Here is a 22,740-nt window from a genome sequence, read left to right as displayed (position 1 = left end):
AATGTTCCTCTGCATGAATTTCCATAACTATTGAGGGACCTTTTATTCTTTGAGAACTACTCTCAAGTTGCATGGAACAAGCATAAATCTGACACTCAAGACCAGGGTTGCAGAGCCTCTGCACAAAATGAAGCTTCTCAAATGTCCTGCAGGCCTCTTGTTGTCAAATTACATTATAGTTAGAATAGACCCCCTTCCCATGTTATATATCTGATGTCAGATAGCACAGAGCATTTAGGACATTCGTTTGTCAGTGCTGTCACTGATTTGTCTTAAAGTAGATTAATAAGTGACCACTTGTTGCAAGTCAGTTTGCTCTTTCTTTGGTACATTTCTCGCCACCCCCCAGAATGGATAGGAAAACAACATCAGAGGAAACTATGGTGGAGTTCAGGCTGGTCTGTAAACAGCTGTGATTTACACAGAGGAAAACAGAGAAGTCTTGCAGCCTCAGCTTCTGAAATCTCAGCAGAATATACATTTCCACTGACTAAGCGTTCACAATGAGTGGAGCCAGTAAGATTTCTAAGTCATCACTGGTGACCTGTCTGGCCAAAAGGTATGATCCAAAAGACTTAAAGAATCAAGGGCCTACTAGCATACAAAAAACATCAAAAAATCCGTTATTCACAAAAACACCAGCAAACACAAACATCATGGAGACAAAGCTGGACTCGCTACACCTTAAAGTTGACACTATATTGGTGGAACAGAATAATGTTATTGAAAAACTGGAACTGATCTCCCAGGATATTGTGGACATCGAAAATGACCTCCATGGAATAAAAACAGAGAGCACTAATAGCAAAAAAGCACGGGAAAATTCTGAAGACAAGGATCTAGTTTTAGAAATGAATGGGCATTTTGTGGAAATGATCAGCCATCTCTCATCAATAAACAAATATTCAGAGGAGCAGGCAAGGCGGTTAGATGGAGTTGAAAAAATATTACTTGGCACACAAAGTGTAATCCATTTTGTAATGGAGCAAATCAAGTTCTCCACATTTTTTGAGGGTTTTCAGCGAAAAGAAAAACCTACAAAGTCATCAACCGTTAATTTAAAAAAGAACATAAATCACAGGAAAGAAAATATTAAAGAAAAAGGGAAGAATTGCATAACAGCTATGGGGACCAATAGGAGAAAAGCAGCACAGCTAAACAAAATAAATAACAAGGTGAGATTATTCCATTACCTTTCACAATTTAATGATAAAGATTGATTATGTACTTCCAATTTTGACAATCCACGTTTCATGTAAATACTTATTAAAATAAACTATATATAAAACTGGACATTTGATACAATATGGGAAGTAGTTAGTTAATATGTCAACAGCAATATACGGATACGAGAATGTCAACACTGTTGCAATATTATATATTATAACCAATATTATAACCAATGCATCTTAGGCTTAGTCTTGTATAAAATTACAAATATGTATGTATGTAACCTTTCTGTATGTGTGTATGTATGTATATATATATATATATATATATATATATATATATATATTTATATTTACACACACATGTATATACATTTTACTTTATGGGATGCAGTCATTTGATCTACAGCATGATGGTCGACACCATTAGGTCGACATGGGAAAAGGTCGACATGGGTCTAGGTCGACATGGGAAAAGGTTGACATGGTTCTAGGTCGAAAGGTCATTAGTTCGACAGGTTGTTAGTTCGACAGGTCATTAGTTCGACAGTGTCTAGGTCGACAGTCAAAAGGTTGACATGAGGTTTTCACTGTTTTTTTACATGTGCTGACAGGCGGTGTTTCATGCCCTACCATCCACTAGGGCGTGGTGGGAGAATAAAATAGTGTGCCGAGCGTAGCGAGAGCAGCGAGCACTGCGAGGGGATGCGGTGCACTTTAAACTGTGTCCATGTCGACTGTGTTGACATTCAGGTAAAAAAACAGTGAAAAACCCCATGTCGACCTTTTCACTGACCTGTCGAACTAATGACCTATCGAACTAACGACCTGTTGAACTAATGACCCTTCGACCTAGAACCATGTTGACATTTTCCCATGTCAACCTAATGGTGTCGACCTAATGACTGTCGACCATCATGCTGTAGCCCAAATGATCCCAACCCTCATTTTATATATAATATATATATATATATATATATATATATATATATATATATATATTGCGTATATATATATATATATATATATATATATATAGTGTGTGTATATATATATATATATATATATATATATATATATATATATATATATATATGTGTGTGTGTGTGTGTGTGTGTGTGTGTAAAGTGGCACATACTATGAATTGTAATGGCATGGCATACAGTAGTTATGTAATAGTGCTGCTTATGCTGAGCATTGTATCATAATGTAACACAGCAATAGTTATCTTGTACTAATTATGAAGCTCATTAGTGCGAGTTATGAATGTTCGTTAGCATTAGTCTGTGTGACTGGAGAACCTCACACCAAATGCGCTGCTGCAAAACCATTCACTTACATCATTTATAGAACATTTCTGTATGTTTCAATAGTATCTGGCCTGAAGGCATGTATGTGACAGCAGTCATAGTCCTCCTAAATATCATAAAGGCAATGATGGGTTAAGATACGAACAGCTATTCTGATGATATGAACAATCAACTGTATATAAATATAGAATTGTAAATACTTACTCTGATACAATCTTCACTTTGCTTTGAGTGGTTAATTTCTATTACCAGTTCCACATATTTATTTTGGTCACAATTTTGACTGATTTCCAATATATTTATGTCATTCGCTTGGTAAGAAATATGCTGTTTGACTTCATAAAAAAGTAGCATATGTTCTTCCACAGACTGTAGAGCAGCCATCTGTCAGTGAAAGGGTTCATTCCTCATGGCTGTGTAAACACACATGCTGTCCTGCCTTAACAAATGACAGTTCTCCACAACAGTGGAGATATAAGGTTAGGCCACATGGTCTTTTTTTTTTTAATATAAGACATAAGAGGCTCTTTGTACTGTAAGAAACAGCAGATTGTGAAATGGTTTATTGTACGTATCATAGATCAGGATTATCACCTGCTAATTGTAATTGTTTAACAACCTGTGGTCTGTGCTGGTAAAAGTGTGTACAATATAAATAAAAATCGATACAAATGAATTAAATGCTACGACTTAATAGTGATACAGACACCCACAGGGGACCAAAAAAAGAGTTAGAAGAGACTTATCAATACTTGAGATGAAACATATAATCAGGGCATAAAGTGGTCATGCAGAGGTGGGGGAACTAATTTCTCTATGCCACCTCCTTCCCTCCCCCCATTAGACAGAGACAGGGCCAGTGGTAGGGTTTTTGGCATCCCCTGCAAACTAGAATGCTTTTCTGTGAGAATTACTGTGCAGGGCCAAAGTGGAGGTTAAAATGTTCCACCTCACCATTAGAGGTGGAGGAACTCAGTTCCACCCGTTCCCCCTCACTTTAACCCCTGCATATAATAGACATCACACCTTGACCCGGTTAATTAACTCGTTGGTGCCTGGTTGACCCGGGTCGAGGTGCGGTGTTAAAGCACCATACTGAGTAACTCTGGAGAACCAACAGGTTAATTAGACCCAGGTTTTAAGAAGGGTTACATTTAGGTTGCCCTGTGTATAATGGGCTTGGGATACCCCTGCAGCAGTCATGCTGACCATATGCTGAGCCGATTTTCCCACACTACTATCCATTGGCTCTCCTTGTTTTGGCCAGTCCTGCTGCACATGACCAGGCTCGCCGCATTCAAAGCATATGGTGGGTGGTGGAACCATTGCCTTAACCACTGGGACCTGACATCTGGGATTTGGTACTGGCAAGAATCCTTACTTAAGAAAATATGCACAGAGGTTGACTCCTCTGTATATATCTCAGAGAGCGCCGCACAATTGGAGAAATGATTATCGTGATAAAATTATTTTATTAGTAAATTCGGTACTTGTGTAATATCTGGGCACCCGATTTTGACATTGGGTCTGAAAAATCAGTCGTATCGCATGCGACCAAATTGCGACCAAAGATGCGACCGATTCGACCTGATTTTTACAGGTTGCGCTCGCCACGCTTCGGGCTCGTATTCCGCTTCCCCACGCGGGTCTCGCTGCACTCGCCACACTAAGTAAAATCAACTCCACGCCGACGTGGATAGTGGGGGTATTAAAAGGCCGGAGGACCCTTCCCGCCGCCCCTCGCAGGCTCGCTACGCTCGCCACGCTTCGGGTTGGCGTTGATCGTGGGGTGGCATTAACAATGGGGGGCATTTGACCTAATAATTAACCATCAAGGTGGGTATACAATGGTCTGGGGTGCATTTAACATTGGATCCAATGTAAAATCGGGTCTGAGGTACAATTTAACATTGGGTCCAATGGCAAAATCGGGTCGGTCACGTCGCATCGCATGCCATTATAATGGCATGCGATGCAAGCAATTTTTTAATTGTACAGGAACATCTTACAAACCCCGAAAATCGGGTCCCATCGGGTCCCATCGAGTCCCATCGCATGCCTTAAGTTGAGGCATGCGATTAAAAAATCGGGCGTCCAGATATTACACAAGTACCGTAAATTCATGTAAACAATACAAATCTATACCAATGGTACATATATATTGTAAAACAAATAAAGATAAAAATAAACATACACATACAGTCCCTTTGACCTAAAAATTCAGGTTGTGGTTGTCGTGATGACCTGTAGTCCTAAATAAAGGTCTGAATAAAGGTCTATTATCCAGTTTTGTGGTCCCCTTCTGTGCAATTAAAGCAATAAGTGTAAGTTCTTTGGCCCACTCTCCTTAAAATTAATTAAATGGAAGGATGGTGCAATATAGAAATAAGCTTTACTGGAGCCGGTAAATAGCTCTGTCCGCAGACGGCTCTAGCTACCCCACTCAGCGGTCACCGTCCGTTGACGAACCTCTGATGCCGCAATATGCAGGGAGTGAGCCGTCTGCCATCTGCAGTCAGCACAAATGGTGCACGCTGATCTGCCGGAAACGACAAAGACTGTGAGCGGTAAGTATAGACTCACCCAGGCTGTCCATTTGTGGTTAGCTGGGACCAGTAGCTTACTGTATATGGATGATGAGCCCAGGGCCGTTGCAAGGGTGTTGGGCGCCCTCCTGCAAACTATAAATTTGCGCCCTCCCATACCTTATAATAGAGACAGTGCATGGTTGAGGCTCGCACGATAAAAAAAAGGGGTATGTTCTCATATGGAGTGTTTTTACAAATTACGGCACACAGTAGGATAATGTTATTCAAATTACACTGCATGTAGTGTCACAGATTCACATCACACCACACACTAGTTTCCCTTACACACAGTAGTGCCCCTAATATATATAATGCCAACAGTAAGTGCCTTTTACATATAATGCACACAGTAATGCTGCTTATACATAATACCGCTTACACATAATGACTAGAGTAGTGTAGGTTACACATAGAGGGTTATTCTGGTTCACTCGCATAGGCAAATTCACTGTCTAATGGACAAAACCATGTGCATTGCAGGTGGGGCAGATGTAACATGTGCAGAGAGAGTTAGATTTGGGTGTTATATTGTTTCTGTGCAGGGTAAATGCTGGCTGCTTTATTTTTACACTGCAATATAGATATAAGTTTGTCCATATTTGCCTTTGCGAGTGAACCAGAAAAACTCCCATAATGTCCACAGAAGCACCCCCTTACACAATGCGTAGTTGCGCTGTCACAATGCCCAGAGTAGTGCCCCATACACATAATGCACAAAGTAGTGACACTTACACATAATGCCCATAGTGCCTCATACACATAATGCCAAGAGTAGCACACTTGTATAATGTACAGAGCAGTGCCCATATACATAATGCCCAGAGTAGAGATGGTTACACATAATGCCCAGATTAGTGCCCATACACATAACACCCCTGTGTCATGCTCCAATTCAGTTTGTGCTGCACCGACCAAGCAGTGAAGGGAGGGATCGCTAGGCACATACCTGTATATACATACATGTAATTATGTATGTAATGTATGTGCTGGATCGATACCCCAGGGATCGCCAGCAATGAGTAGTCTTTCTGGTTGAAAGACAATCTGAACAGGTACAGTAATATCTGTATCAGCTTCATAAAATGACAACAGCATTGTGTATAGGTACCTAGCAATTTCCCCCTTCCTCCTATTTGTTGGGATACATTTTGTTTATTTTTGAGTACCATACCCATTGCTGCCTCTGCTGCTCTCACTTCTCCACACATGTACTCCATACGTGCCTACTTTTGAAAACTAGTTTCAGGGAGATTTTGAATGCTCGAAAAATGCGTTGTGCCGCTGAGAGGGTGTGTCATGCTCAGAGGCGTAGCTAGGGTGGTTCTGGTGGAGCTCGTGCTCCAGGCGCCTGCTCTGGTGATGGCGCCGGGCATTCGCTGAATGCAGTGCAGGAATGAGCTCTCTGCTCTGCATCCCCACTACTGTGGCTGTGCGCTGCTTCTGCTGCCTGCCGCTGTACCTGTCACACTCTGGGCATTATATAATAAGTGTCCCCCGGCTGTGGCATTACCCTGCTGGCTGGTTGGGTCTGGTTCTGGTTCTTGAAATGCGGGGGACCCCTAGTCATTTTGTCCCCTGTATTTTGGGAACCAGCGCCGGACCTTGAGCCTGGTGCTGGTTTCATTAAACCAAGGGGACCCCTATTTGTCGGGGACCGTGATTTTATGTCACCAGCACCGGCTCAATGAGCCCGCGGCTGGTTATGCTCTGGCGGGGGACCCCGCGCAGTTTTTTTTTTTTTTTTTAAATTGTGATTTCCTGCAAATGTGCGATTTTCAGACCTGAAAATCGCACATTTTCAGGACTAAAGAAATCGCATCAAATCGCACCTATTCGCACTATTTGAGACGTTTTTCGCATCTCATTAAATATGCGAAAAACGGCCCAATCTTGCGATTTTCAAAAGTGCGATTAGGTGCTGTAAAAAACATGCGGATTTTACTGCAACACATAGAATGTCACCCCAAGTGTCAATAAAGGTGTGTGTGTGTGTGTGTGTGTATGTATGTATAATTAAAACAATATATACAGTACTGCCGTCCCAGCTTTCTTAATGCTGCGGGTGTATACCCAGACCCCTCTGGGAAGCCTGCATTCCCTCCTGCCACCGCTGCAGCCCTCTATTATTGAAAAGTAAGTAGTTTTGCTCCAGCCCACTGTCCCTTCTGTCACTGTCCCCGCTGTACCTGTCCTGCATTCCCTGCTGCCTTTCACTCTCCCTCATTCCCCTCTGCCACTGTCCCTGTGCCCGCAACCCCCGCTGTACCTGTACCCACATCCCCCGCTGTCTCTCCCTGTATTTTGACTCATTCTGTGTGGCAGGGCTTGAATATTGGCTCATTCCGTGTGGCATGGCGTGAATTTTGGCTCAACCAGTGTGTATTTATCATTCCGTGCAGCATAATGTGATTTTTACTCATTCCCTGGGAATTTTGTCTCCTTCTGTGTGAATTTTGTCTAATTCTATGTGGCATAAAGTGAATTTTGTCTCATTGTGAATGGCATAATTGTATGGCAATACTGCCCTTGGATGACATGCTCCGGGCACTGTGGGAACACGCTACATCACTGGTCATGCTCCGCCCAGCGTGTCTAACTTCACTTGTGGGCGTACCTATCGCCACTAAGGGGTGTGTCTTGCAGTGGCTTAGGTTTCAATGGTGAGCGCTGTACTAGAAATAGTACATGCGCTATGACCCCGCCCTCCCATCGCCGCTGTTAGAACACCCGCACCGCAGGTATGATAGATTAGGAGATGCGCTATCCCCTGCTTTAGCGCACAGGGATAGCGCATATGCCCCACAGTGCCGCATGATAAATCTACCCCTCAGTACCTGAGAAGAGCCACTCCGTCACTGAAATCTGGAAGGGAGAATATGTGAAGTGAGGGTTTGTGTGTGTACAGTATATGAAAGTTTTACTGAACTATGTGTGTGTGTCTTTTTTCTACATTCTTGTCACAGTAGAATTACAAGAACCAGCAAGACTATTGATGCCCGCATGCTGGGACTTGTGGTTTTCCAAGTCCCAGAATTCAGGGGAGGCCTGCTAGGACTTGTAGTATGACTGTGACAATCAAAGTATTTTCTTTTATACAAAAAGCATCAGCCTGCTAACCACAGCCCAGGGGTGGTGCGGACAGCCCCATATTTCAGCCCTGGAAAGTTGAAGCTTTGGGCGACCCCCTCTACTGGGGGGTCCCCACTCCCCCAGGTTCCCCATCCAGGGCTGAAATATGGGGCTGTCCGCACCACCCCGGGGCTGTGGTTAGCAGGCTGATGCTTTTTGTATAAAAGAAAATACTTTGATTGTCACAGTCATACTACAAGTCCTAGCATGCCTCCCGGCCAGGGTGTTCATGGTTCAGCTGGGAGACCTTGCATTAAATAGTGTCCACCAGCTATGCCATGACACAATGCTGGCTGTTGGAGCCCGATGCTGCTTCTATAATACGGGGGACCTCCAATCTTTGAACCAGTAGCGGTCCAAGAGACCAGTGCTGGTTTCTTAAATATTGGGTATCCCCACGCAATTTTTTTGTCATTTAAAGGGTGTAATTGAAAATTCGCACCCCATTACATTTGTGAGTTTAATATGTTCGATGAGAAAACATCTGGATGAGATTTTTAATATGCAATTTTGTTTAGACAGGTCAAACGTGCACATTTTACAGCAATTTGCACGTTAAAACATGTGCGATTTTCGAAAAACTTGCAATTTGGATGCTTTTTGACAAAAAAATCACACATTACCAAAAATCGCACCCTATTACATCTCGCTCTTGGTCTTTATTTTGTAGAAGTTAAACAGCTTACCAGGTAATCTGCATAAGCAAAGATGGTTACAGCATTGCAGCATAGAGGTGTCACAGCATAGTACAACCTCTTCAGAAAGCTTTATTGGTCCCTACCGTAGCCCACACCCCAGCCTATCACTTGGGCAACTATACCACCATCAAGAGAACGACCCTACCGTAGCCCATACCCCCACCTATCACTTTAGTAGCTATTCCACCATCAAGAGCAATGACCTCTGCCCTGGAAACCATTATATCAGGAGAGAACAGGTGCTGCTAATCAGCCCAACCCTGATCACATCAGTTTCCCTGCTGCTGCTGCTCTAAAGCCTAGACCGGATCCTCCACATTATCTTCATGTGTGTGTAAAACACACACATCCACCCCCACACTCACCAAGCAGAGGCTCAGCTGAGTGCAGGACACAGCAATGTTCTATGAGGCCCACCCCTCACATCAACAGGCCGTGTTTTGCCACTCTTCGGTGAAAGGGGGAGGGCCAACAAGACCTGAATACTTTAGATCACGCATTATTGGGTCCGCTACCCATTGACTCACAAATCATGGTATTTGCCAGGATGGGTGGAACTTAATATAATGACAGCCAGTATTAGAAAAAAATGTCTAGGGGGAGGGGAATCTGAGTACTCAGACATCCCCCCTGCGTGCGCAACTGTACCATTCAAAATGTATTCAGCGGTGGTCCAGGTTAAAGCACATGACCCCAGTGCTGTTTGACAGCAATACTATCCACTTTTGCATAGTGCTGATGTCTAAGTGCATTTTCATATACCACAACAGGGGTCAGATATGACCTGAAGTACATTGACAATATATGTACCTAATTTATTTATAGTAACCATGCTTTTGAATACAGTAGGTTTATTGGCATTTAAAAAACAAATCTGCATATTATTTTATTGCCTTGTATCTTCTATCCAGATACTGCTCAGAATTTCCCTGGGTAATATTTAATCTCACTCTTAACCTTGAAATAAATGCTACTTAGTATATTCTATTACAATATTCGATATTGTGGAGTGTCAGGGGGAAACCGTTCGAATTGTATTTGCAATCTTCTGTATTTAATTTCTATGATATTAGGTGATATTTTATGTATTTGGTTTCTATATTGATATGTGATAATATTTTTCACTCAGGTAAGATGTCTAATACATAGTGTTATAATATAAGACATGGGTGAAGTGTACTTGATATACAGTATAAACTACATTCCTTTATTTGATATGACATATTGCAGTGTCAAAAGCAGCTTTTTAGAGGGGGGTTTCCAAATGTAATCCAAAAAACTCCCACTCTGCAGCGCATTGGAGTAAGTACGCGAGTCTGGGGGAGTGGTATCAGCCCTAAAATTTGGTCTTTTTATACACTGGATACTGTATTAATATTTCACAGTTCAGATGGTCTACATATATATATATAGGCTGTTTTAAATAAGATAAGTGGTCAGAAAAAGGTTAAACATATAATTAATAAATACACAGACATAATAAAACCAGTACTGCACTTTCTAAGCTCACAGTCTCCCACTTCATAGTAAGGCTCATGTCTCTTTCTTCTGGTAGCTGCTCTTTGGTCCATTACAATGTGTGAGGGCTCAGATTAACACATACAGTAAATGTGGTAGAAGAAGCTAGTGCACCAGATATGTGCAGCAGCTCTGCCTGTAAGGGGGGGGGGGGGGGGGCCCGAGTCCAGCGATACACGCATTTTTTTTATCTGGGTGGCTGGGTGTCGGGTCTGAGCAGGGTGAGAGCGGAGCTGCTGTGTATAAATGGGGGAGGCCACCGGCGGGAGCGGGGGTGGCCATGCGCCAGGTCTGAAGTCATAGGAACTGTGCCTGCCAGGGGATGCTGCATGTAGTGAGGGGGCCGCAGGAGGAGCTCATGGAGGCTGAGCACGAGCTGACCCTGCTGAAAAATAACTGCCTGTACTGTGTGTGTATATACAGTATGTGTATGTGTATATATATATATATATATATATATATATATACAGTTAGGGCAACAGTTAGGGCAACCTCTGATCTCCATCCTTTTTAAGTTAAGCAAATCTCCTTTATATCTTTATACGCTTTTTATTTGATTTTAGGAAGATTGTGTTTTATTTACCTCCCCCAATTTTTTCCTGTGTATTTACATCTTAAAAATTGTCCTCCCCTTTTTTTACGTACCACCCCCTTTTTTTGTCTTATATTGTTATCTTAATAAATATTTTACCATTATATACCCAGCCCAGTAATTAGTCGCCGTTATCTTTATACATTTTTTTCATATATATATATATATATATATATATATATATATATATATATATATATATATATATATATATATATATATATATATATATATATATATAAAGAGAGAGGAGAAATGGCCGGCACTCCGTTTAGCTACACCAGTATGATCATGGTGCCTTTTCTCACTGTCCGGGGGGGCAGTCAAATGTAGCTAGAAGATAGGACGGCACTCAATTGGATTTCCAATGAAGAAAAAAGAGACCAGACTTTGGTGTTGATGCTGATGCCAACCTTTCAAATCTTTAACTCAGATTTTTCGCCAGGGATAACAAGTGACAATGTGCTCATTTATATAAGACAAACAATCAGTGGACATCACACTCACCTGTTGCAGCGTCACTCGATGTCTGGTCCGATGACCTCACTTCCGTCTCAACGGCTAGAGTCACTGAACCGCACGGTATCTGCAAGTGTGCCCTTCAGTAAATCTCCCACAAGCGGAACTTGCATTCACCTACGGTCTGCGTTCCACAATAGGAATCCAGTTCAGGCCACTCCCACCTCCAGTCTTATCACGATTCTCGAAAGCCGAAGTAGAAGTGACATCACTCAGGCCGATGATTTAGCTGCAACAAGGATATTAAAAGTGACAACATTGTGCATAAAAGCAAAGTGTATAATATAAAAATAATGTTTAAGAAGATGTCTAAAAAAAAAAAAAAAACCTACACCTTGACAAAGGGGCGACTAATACCCGAAACGTTGGTTTCTGCATGTTTGTTAATACAAGATTTCTATTTTTTTAAATCCCGTCTGAGTGCCGCCGTTTGTTCCTATTCTACTCCCGGGGAGAACACTGGCGACCAGCGAGATTGATGGACACTGCTCATCAATCTCGGCCAGCGATAGCAACGCGCATCGCTGTCGCTGTAACCCCTACACACACCGATGTAGGGGCGTTTTCTCTGCGACTTTGCCAAACTAAGCAAAGTCGCTTAGAAAATGCCTTAATATGTGTGTAGGCCCCTTACGGGATCATGAAACATGTTTCAAGATTTGTTAATAAATAAATAATGCTCCTAAACAAACAAGTTGGACCTGATTGACACGAGATTTATCCTATGTGCAGGAGGATCAATCTTTTGGTTATACCCAATGGCACGGGATTGTGCATTGGGTCCTACACATCAGGCACATACGATTTTGTCAGACAGGCACATCAGATTTTGTCAGATAAATTGACCTAATCAACTTGAATTGGGTCAAATTTGACAAAATGTTATCTCTGGTCACAAACAGTATATACACATTGTTATGAATGCAACTCAAAATAGTGATGTGGAAAGGTAAGCATGCAGGCAAATATGTGTTCATGCACAAATAGGCATCTTTATGTCCAACTGTCGATCTGGTCCTTAGTCCTCTTTAATGTCACAGAACATTAAACCACCAGTGCTGACATTTGTTCATCTTAGGGTGGGCACTCTGCTATACATTTTCATTAGTTATATTAGAGCTTTTTATCTACCCCTGGATACCAGGCATCATTCCCATTAATTGTTTCCCAGTGCTGTGTACGCAGGGTCATACAGTATTTGGGCAGTTCTGGTGGAGCACAAACTCCAGGAATGGAAAATTCAGAGAGTGCTGTGCTGGCGCTGCTGGGACCGTTACCTACAGTGCAGCTCATTTGTAGCTTGGCATAGCCAGCACTGGGATATTCCCAGATGAAGCCCGAACTGGGTGTTCACCTACAATTGGAAAGCAGTGCCATGAGGTCATAAGTCACATTGCCACACATCGTTCCCATCCATGCAGAAGCAGACTGTAGTGGTAGATGATTTGGCTGAGGAGGGTGATGTGACTGGGGCTGATGATGGTGATATGACTGGGACTGATTATAGTGATGTGAATGGGAATGATGATGGGGGCTGTGGCTGATGATGGTGATATGACTAGGGCTGATGATGTCGATGTGAGTGGGGCTGAGCATGGCGAAGTGACTGGGGCTGACGATGGCGATGTGACTGGGGCTGATGATAGCGACGTGACTTGGGTTGATGATGGCGATGTAACTGGGGCTGATGAAGATGATGGGGGCTGTGGCAGAGGAAGGTTATGAGGGACTGAGGATGTGATGGTGAATGAAGAACTTTGGAAGGTGATGATGAGGGGCTGAGGGCAGTCTTAAGTGATGAGGAAGTAATTGAGATGCTGATGTGATGAGGGCTGGGGACAGTATTGAGGCACTGAGGGTCCAGGGAAGGGTGTGGGACTACTGGCTTGATCTGTACTCTCTGGAGGAAGGCACTCACTGGTTTGGACTTTATGAAATGACTGGATGCTGATCTTTTGCGATTAGCTCTGCAGCTATCTGTGACAGCCCAACAAGTCTCTCTTCTGTAGGGGGCAATTGTGTTTTGTTTTTTCCCCTGTGGGGGAAAAGTATATTTGTGTTTGTATAAATATTGGGCAAGGGCAGGGGGACGGGGGACGGGGGGGGGGGGGGGGAGGGGGGGGAGGGGGGGGGGAGGGGGGGGGAGGGGGGGGGGGGACATCGTTATATATGAGCTTGCTCCAGATTTCATGCCTCCATGCTATTCCTCTGTGTGTGCTGTGCATGGTACTCCAGGAGCTATGCATGGTACTCCAGGAGCTCTGACTCCCCAGCAGGTCAGGATTACAGCATCTGTGCTTCATTTTAGTGCATTTCTGTACCACACTTCACATCAGTTACAAATACTCTTCTATACTTTACTGTGTTCAGGACCACCCCCTCTGAACTCACGTGATAGGGCATATTTATCAATGATCCTGTTTTACACCCAGTAAGTATAATTTGTTATTGCAGCTAATCGATAGTGAATATAGTAATATACAAATGCAGAGACAGTAGCTCTGAAAGGAGACAGTCCCTAGGATGTTTCGGGAGTGATCATATCAGCAGTCGCCCCGCTACGCTACGTTTTCAGCATAGGCTAACAGCTGTCTAGCGTACTTAGCGTAGTGACTCCGCGGCAGCCCAATGGCTGCCTAACATAGTTAGCGTAGTGACTCTGTGGCAGCCCGGCTCTGTCCCTGGCGTCCATGGATCTGTCCCCGGCATCCATGGCAAGCCTAGTGAGCGCCTCTCACACAGCGCTGGTAACCGCCAGATCCCCTGCGCTTGCGGATGCCGGCGCAGAGGGGATGATGCGGGCGCCGGCGGAGAGGCGCTCCAGCTGTATGAGATGCAGGTGCGTCTCAGTAATTATTGCGGTAGGGTACGGCAACCCTGCCCATGTCCACTTCAGGGAGAGCCTCATTTTCAAACCCCCATTATCCACGCCAGCCCGAAGCATGGCGAGCGGACGCGTTACGCGTCCCCCCGACCTGTTCATACCCCCACTATCCACGTCGGCATGGAGTTGATTTTATAAAGAGTGGCGAGCGCAACGATCCACCGTGTCCGAAGAGTGGCGAGCATAGCGAGCCCCGTGAGGGGACGCAGATTACTTTACATGTATTCCGCGGCCCCTCGCCACACTTTGGGCTTGGAGGCTCGCTGCGCTCGCCACACTTTATAAAATCAACTCCGCGGCAGCCCAACGTCTGCCTACCATAGTTAGCGTAGTGACTCCATGGCAGTCCGGCTCTGTCCCCGGCGTCCATGGATCTGTCCCCGGCATCCATGGCAAGCCTAGTGAGCACCTTTCACACAGCGCTGGTAACCACCAGATCCCCTGCGCTTGCGGACGCCGGCGGAGAGGGGATGATGCGGGCGCCGGCGGAGAGGCTCTCCAGCTGTATGAGATGCAGGTGCATCTCAGTAATTATTGCGGTAGGGTACGGCAACCCTTCCCATGTCCACTTCAGGGAAAGCCTCATTTTCAAACCCCCACTATACACGCCAGCCCAAAGCGTGGCGAGCGGACGCGTTAGCCGTCCCTCCGACCTGTTCATACCCCCACTATCCACATCGGCATGGAGTTGATTTTATAAAGAGTGGCGAGTGCAACGATCCGCCGAGTCCGTAGCGTGGCGAGCATAGCGAGCCCCGTGACGGGACATGGATTACTTTACATGTATTCCGCGGCCCCTCGCCACGCTTCGGGCTCGCCACACTTTATAAAATCAACTCCGCGCTGACTTGTATAATGGGGGTATGAACAGGTCGGGGGGACGCGTAACGCGTCCCCTCGCGGGGCTTGCTGCGCTCGCCACACTTCGGGCTGGCTTGGTTAGTGGGGGTGTTTCAGGAACACATATCTGACAGGGATGTTGACTACGCTGGCCGCGGGAACACTACACTACTTCTGACAGGGACGCTGACTACGCTTACTACGCTAGCTGGAACACTACTCTACTTCTGACCGACTATGCTAACTACGCTGGCTGCATGAACACTACGCTGATTCTGACAGAGCCACTACGCTAACTACGTAACGGGCGCTGTGCTATTACACAAGTACCAAAAAAAGGTACCAACAAAGTTGATGGTAATCATAAATTAAGAGGGAAGTCCAGGAACAGAACATTCTGTCCCTCCTAAAATGGGTCATGTTGGAGGTATGGGAATGTAGCTCATAGGCTGCATCTTCAGATGGCGTTTCTGCTACGACCAAACTCTGGCATGCAATGGAGAATTTGACAGCTTGTACAGAGACCTGGGGGGGGCGTCCTCAACAGATACAGAGATGTCTGTTGGGTCCCTCCATGGTAAATTAAGTTAATACTTAATAATTGCCGGTATACTGTTTTTTGGGGACATGCTGTCAAAATGTAATGATAACTAGGCCACTGTTTCTCTCAAATACATCTCTTGCTACTGTACAATGAAGTTGTGGAGTTTTCCTCATATTTGTGGATTGTCCGTGCATTTACATGTAGGCACACAGATTCTGCATTAGTTATATGGATTGCCTACTGGGAAGATATTTTTTTCACCCAAATAGTCCTCGGGCTTAGTGCTAGACCTTACTCAGACCAGGTGGCATGAGTATTATCTTCTTTGGTCACATGTAAAAAGACACCGTATGGGATATCCAGTGTCGCTATCCAACAAAACATAAATATTAAGGGGTCTATTTATTACTTTTTTGTACTAAAATATATTTTTTTGTATCACCTGAATATACTAAATGCTTTTCCAACAGTGTTCATGAACAGGATAGGGCCAGTGCAGGACCAGGGCCAGTGTGATCAGCTATGTGTGTCCAATGGACACATAAGCTGATTATTGTATAAAAAAAAAAGTGAAAATTCATATTCACTACCACAGGGTCCAGTGATCGCTGCTACGGGGAATCCCGATGCAGTAAAATGATGCTGCAAAGTAGCAGCTAATTTTACAGCACTGGGGGTTACAGACGGAGGAAACCCTGAAAGCCGGCAGTGCTACAACAGCTGATCCATGGGTGGTGAGTATGAACCAGGGGTGTGAGGAGGGTTATGATGCACAGGGTGGGGTGGGCAAATGCAGTGGGGTGGGAAAATGCAGCACAGGATCAGTGTATTTTTCATGAAAAATACCCTGATAGTGGTGCAAAAACTCATTTCAGGGACTTTTTCACAAGCTCTGTCCCTCAATAGAATAATTGATACACCTGTGCAATGTAATCAATTATCACATTGAGAGTTGGGTGGATAATATCACAGCACATCATTCTCATTAACAGATGTCACCACTATCCAGTTACTATCAGTTAAACATCTGAGACCACAAGATCCACCAATAAGCCTTAAGATGACCATACACCTAAAGTTTTATTATACAATCTGGCTGGTTAGAACAAAAATCTGGTAAAATCTTAATGACCGTTTTTGTAAATGTTTCATTTTTTCAAAGCAAATGGTCAATGGTCCAAAATTACCAGATTGATGTTCCAACCATTCAGATAGGGCAATAAGGGGGTATTCATTCTGATAGGCTAAATTTTTTTTTTTCAACTGTAGCTCAACAGCAAGAAATCAGTACTCTGGCTGTTGAGTGTCAGAAAGTCAGCAGTTCGACGAAAAGAGTCGCTGATTGTTGAAAAAATTTCATAAGTCAAAACAGATCCGAGTTTTTAAAAAGTCGGATCTGACACCCGTCAATACTGTCAATACTGCCGTTAAGGCAGCATTGAATAGGTAAGTGCCGATGTTTCCTCTGTCAAGAAATATTGGCACAATTGAATACCCCCAAAATTTAAAGGTGTATGGCCTGCTTAAGTTTTAGAATTGTTATTTTTTATTTATATTTTTTTAAGATTACTCTAAATGTATCCCAATACATCTTTAAATCTTTTGGTAATTTGGTCAGCAAATGATCACATAATGTAAACAGGCGGGCATATAATTTATTCAGAGCAGTTTAATAGTCTTTTTTCCTATATAACTTTCCTTGGATTATTATTTTTATGTCTTTATAAATGCTGTTACATAGCACATGAAAATATAATCAATTTGGAAGAGAGTAAAACAATCTAAAGCACTCAGAAGATTGATGTGAAAGAGTAGGCAGCACATTCCCTAGACACGGCATGAGAGAACTTGATAGGCTACTTAGCAAATTGACGACTATTCAGGCACACTTTTTCTTTTGGAAGGCGCAATATTCCACTCATCACCTGTTAAAATGTAGGACTCAGACTAGAGAATAATTTAGTAAGGTTTTGCTGGTCAGACATAAAAAGGCTATTGTTCCTGCTGGACTCATTTGTATCCAAATGTCCTGTCAATGTAAAGTATTCCGGGAGAGCAGCTATACTGTCCAGACACTACATGGAAATAGATCTCCTCATGTAACTGAAATTACAGATGGAAAACATGTTTTTAATTTAGTACATAGTGGTAAAGCTGTGTTTGGGATTTGGACAAAATTTCAGGAAAGAAGTGGATAAAACTATTTTTGTGATATCATTCAGAATTTGTGTAATAGCTCAGACTAAACTAGACCACAGTTTCTAAAAGAATGCTTGTTGTACTGTACTTGCTGCATAGGTGGAAAGCAGATAGCAATATTTTGGTCATTGGTTATAGGACGACAGTCAATAAGTCTACACCATATGGTCCACATGTTCATACCCCCACTATCGACGTCGGCATGGAGTTGATTTTATAAAGAGTGGCGAGCACAACGATCCACCGTGTCCGAAGCGTGGCGACCATAGCGAGCCCCTTGAGGGGACGCGGATTACTTTACATGTATTCTGCGGCCCCTCGCCACGCTTCGGGCTTGGAGGCTCGCTGCGCTCGCCACACTTTATAAAATCAACTCCGCGGCAGCCCAACATCTGCCTACCATAGTGACTCCGTGGCAGGCCGGCTCTGTCCCCGGCGTCCATGGATCTGTCCCTTGCATCTATGGCAAGCCTAGTGAGCGCCTCTGACACAGCGCTGGTAACCACCAGATCCCCTGCGCTTACGGACGCCTGGGGAGAGGGGATGATGCAAGCGCCGGCGGAGAGGCGCTCCAGCTGTATGAGATGCAGGTGCGTCTAAGTAATTATTGCGGTAGGGTACGGCAACCCTTCCCATGTCCACTTCAGGGAGAGCCTCATTTTCAAACCCCCACTATCCACGCCAGCCCGAAGCGTGGCGAGCGGACGCGTTAGCCGTCCCTCCGACCTGTTCATACCCCCACTATCCACGTCAGCATGGAGTTGATTTTATAAAGAGTGGCGAGTGCAATGATCCACCGAGTCCAAAGCGTGGCGAGCATAGCGAGAAACGGGAGGTTTCTGTCCTCCCTGAGCTCGCCTTCGGGCTCACCACACTTTATAAAATCAACTCCGCACCGACTTGTATAGTGGGGGTATGAACAGGTCGGGGGGACGCGTAGCGCGTGCGCTCGCCACACTTCGGGCTGCCGTGGTTAGTGGGGGTGTTTCAGGAACACATATCTGACAGGGAACTGAGTTCCACCACCTCTAATAGCCCCTTATTCTGGTCTGTGCGGTACGGCCCGCGTGCGGCCGTACCGCCGATGTTTTCGCTCTGCACATGCGCAGAGGTCATTCTGCGCATGTGCAGGGGAATTCGCCGCACAAAAATTTCATACGCCGCAAAGGGGGCGTATAGGGGCGTGAGGGGCTTAATACCCTCATTTCCCTATGCATACGCCCCGCGTTTCATGGGCGTTCCCATGCAAACGCGGGGCGTATGCATGGTAATGAGGCTATGACGCCAGTGATGGGGGCGGAAAGCTGACATCGCAGGATGTCAGCTCTCCACCCCCATACAAGCTTTCACACGGACGATTGTCCGTGTGGTCTAAGCTTGCGTGAGCGGGGGGAGCGTGCGGCCCTGCCTTCGATGGTCGTCGACCATCGAATGCAGGGGGCAGCTCCCACCATGGTGGAGGCGTACGCCCCACCATTTTTATGCGGATCGCCAGCCGTCCACGTACGGACGGCCGTGGCGATCCGTCTTGTAGGCGGGGATTGGTTTGTGCGGCCGGAGCAACGTATGCGGCTCCGGCCGCACAGACCAGAATAAGGGCCCTAGTGAGGTGGAACATTTTAACCTCCACATTGGCCCTGTGAAAGGGGCCCCAATCTGCGCTAATAAATGATACCAGCAGCACCTATTAGATATAATTCATAGTTTTAGAGATAAAAAAGAAAGATTCAGAGGGTGCTAATTGTCCAGTAGAGTAATTAATACCAAATTTGTCCAAAACTATTTTTTTTGTAAAATAATTTTGTTAAAAGACCATGCAAATCACATTTGTAATTTTCTTCAAAAATGGATATAATTCATAGTTTTAGAGATAAAAAAGAAAGATTCAGAGGGCGCTAATTGTCCAGTAAAGTAATTAATACCGAATTTGTCCAAAACTATTTTTTTTGTAAAATAATTTTGTTAAAAGACCATGCAAATCACATTTGTAATTTTCTTCAAAAATGGAATCTTTAGAACTGTAGTAATATGATAATCAGATTAAAAACAAGAACATAACGTGTTTTGTGAAAAATAGGAATCAGGGGTAATGATACAGCAATTTGGTGTTATCACAATCAGTTGTCCAGGATGCAAATCCTCAAAAGGAAATATATCCAGAGCGTAACTTTATGCATTGATTTTATGTTGATTTTTTGTTGTCAACAAGTTTATTATGAGCAAGGATAGTCCACTGAGGTTGTTTCAAAGGAGGTCCCAAATGGGTAAAAAAAATCCTCTAATTCACTTGGATATGGAGAAAGAAATTTTGGGGTTGTCGACCATATAATGATACAGACTGGTGATATGCTCACAGCAAGGCTCCCAAAGTAGGTTCCTACTTTGGCAGCCACCAGCACTGGTTTTGCCTTTAACATTGACCATAATTAATTTGAATTGAACTTAAGCTACCAACCCAGGGCACCCCTGCAAGTTTCCTGCAGCAACCCAGGGAGCCACACACACACACCACTGGTTTAAGTCCTAAATTGGAACATCGCTTAACATTACCCACAGCTGTAATCCATGCCTAAATCATAAAACATTAACCCTTTAAAAGTAGGATAGGGGAATTTTTCGGTTTTTGGAATATATTTTTTAAAGCATACTTACCTGTCCCCTGATGGTGTCCGGTGGTCCCTCGGCATCCACGCAGTCCCCGGGCGTCCACAGCAGTTGCATTTTTTGCAGCGAATTCGCATATTTAATGAGGTGGGTGTTCCGGGGAAAAAAGTTTGATAAAGTGCGATAATGGGCGAATTTTAGTCATGAAGATTTGAAAATTTTAGGCATGAAAATGTGCGAATTTGAGGTAATGTTTGAATTTGTGATAAAAAAAATGGCGTGAGGTCCCTCCTCCTGAGCATAACCAGCCCCGGGCTCATTGAGCCGAAACTGGTTCCAAAAATACGGGGGACAAAAAGCGTAGGGGTGAGCCGGCTTTCTCCTGCGCAGCTAACACCTTCTGTAGTGCTGTTCCAGCGTTACAGAGGCTGATAGCGTCTTGGGCTTATGCATCTCCATGGAGATGCATAGCTCTGCCAATCAGGGCTGAGCTATGCATCTCCATGGAAATGCATCGGCCAATCACGCTATCAGCCTCTGTAGCGCTGGAACAGCGCTACAGAAGGTGTTAGCTGTGCAGGAGAAAGCTGGCTCACCTAACTAACTTTCTGTGATTATGAACATCATTATTGCATAGGTTCTCAAACTCGGTCCTCAGGACCCCACACAGTTCATGTTTTCCAGGTCACCTGGCAGGTACACAGGTGTGTTCATTACTCACTGACACATTTGAAAAGATCCACAGGTGCAGCTAATTATTTCACTTTTGATGCTGTGAGGAGACTTGCAAAACATGCACTGGTTTCCTCTCCTCACAGAATCAAAAGTGAAATAGAATTTAATATAGCATTATTGTAAATAAATACTCAACTTCCACCAGTGATCTCAGAACAGAAGTCCAGGGGGCAAGGGTGTTGGAACACAATTTATGTCATAGAGGCCCTTCCACTTCCCCAGGAAAGCCTGTCCTTTTTGCATAATCATTTTTCAGGTAAAAAAATGTATTTACATCTCACCTTGGGCCTGATTCAGAGTTGATCGCTAATGTGTAAATTCGCAATCCGTTCGATTATCGAATGACTGTGCATTTGTACAAAAATAGGGAACGTATCTAATCACAATCTCCTCACAATTTAACTGACATGAAGCTGGCTTTGAGGGCGGCCACCTCCCATTTTCTGGGAGTGTCAGAAAAAATGCAGATGAGCCAAAGTGTTTTAATCGAGGGTCTGTGAGGTCAGCGACGGTCTCGATCAGACTGTCTCTGTCGCAGAGTTGTGCAAGGGCCAGACTTACTTACATTTGATTTATGGCTGTCTGATGGGCCTATTTTTTATGTTTTTATGTGTGCGCCTGTAGGTGTAATTCCATGCACCCCATTGCTGCATAGTAAGAGTTACCGCCATTATCTGACTGTAATGCTACAACTTTAAGTCTCTTGAAATAAATAGCCAATGAACTGTATGCTACATGCATAAGATGGAAGAATTGGTATCAAGGTTTGTTAAATGAAAGTCAGGGAACATACTATATGTGAGAGGGTGACTTGGTAACGGAACACTTCAGTTATTCAACCACCATGTCACTTGTAACCCTTGATTCTTTTTATAGCTATAGCTGATGCCTGGTTCCAACATCTGTCTTTCTGTCTGAAAAGACCCAAGGTGGAAGTACTTAGAGAAGGTCACTTTGCCTAGTATGATGTACATTTTGTCTTTTGCTTATTTACTATACTATAAAAAATTCTAGCTAGATTTGTATGTGCATCAGTTACAAAGCCTTAGAAGACATGTTCAAAAGACAAGCTGCATTTAGTTGATTTAGTATACAGTTTTGCCATTGCGCACACTGTTTATACGCTCAGCGGTGTAGCTACTGTACGAGTCCCGATGCCCGGAGCAAGGGCATGTGACTGACAGTCAGGGAACTTTTTTGGGAATAACAGGGAGTGGCATCAAATATACAGATGTGTTGCAACCATTTGGGGGGCATATCTGAGCCTGCGACTGTAATGATGTACTCAGTTGTAATGGCTACGGACATGTTGTGCAACCATAAGGCTAATCAGAAATGTAACAATTAACTGATCTGTAACCAATTATGTGTCTTTGAACACAGCCTTTGGGATTTGAAAACCCTCCAGTGT

General features: G+C 44.0%; 1 protein-coding gene across 1 annotated transcript in view; it reads left to right on the top strand.

The window, feature by feature from the left end:
- Nucleotides 1–503: 503 nt before the first annotated feature.
- MYLK4 (myosin light chain kinase family member 4) overlaps nt 504–22,740 on the top strand; it is a 72,504-nt gene continuing 50,267 nt past the window's right edge. The window contains exon 1 of the mRNA XM_083145162.1: nt 504–1,175. Coding sequence (XP_083001288.1) covers nt 504–1,175 — 672 coding nt within the window. The remainder of the gene's footprint in view (nt 1,176–22,740) is intronic.

This window comes from Crinia signifera, chromosome 5 (genome assembly GCF_055691185.1).
Source record: "Crinia signifera chromosome 5, ASM5569118v1, whole genome shotgun sequence".
In the NCBI taxonomy this organism is placed as follows: Eukaryota; Metazoa; Chordata; class Amphibia; order Anura; family Myobatrachidae; genus Crinia; species Crinia signifera.
The sequence above is the reverse complement of the archived record's forward strand: the minus strand, read 5'-3'. Positions and strand labels throughout refer to the sequence as shown.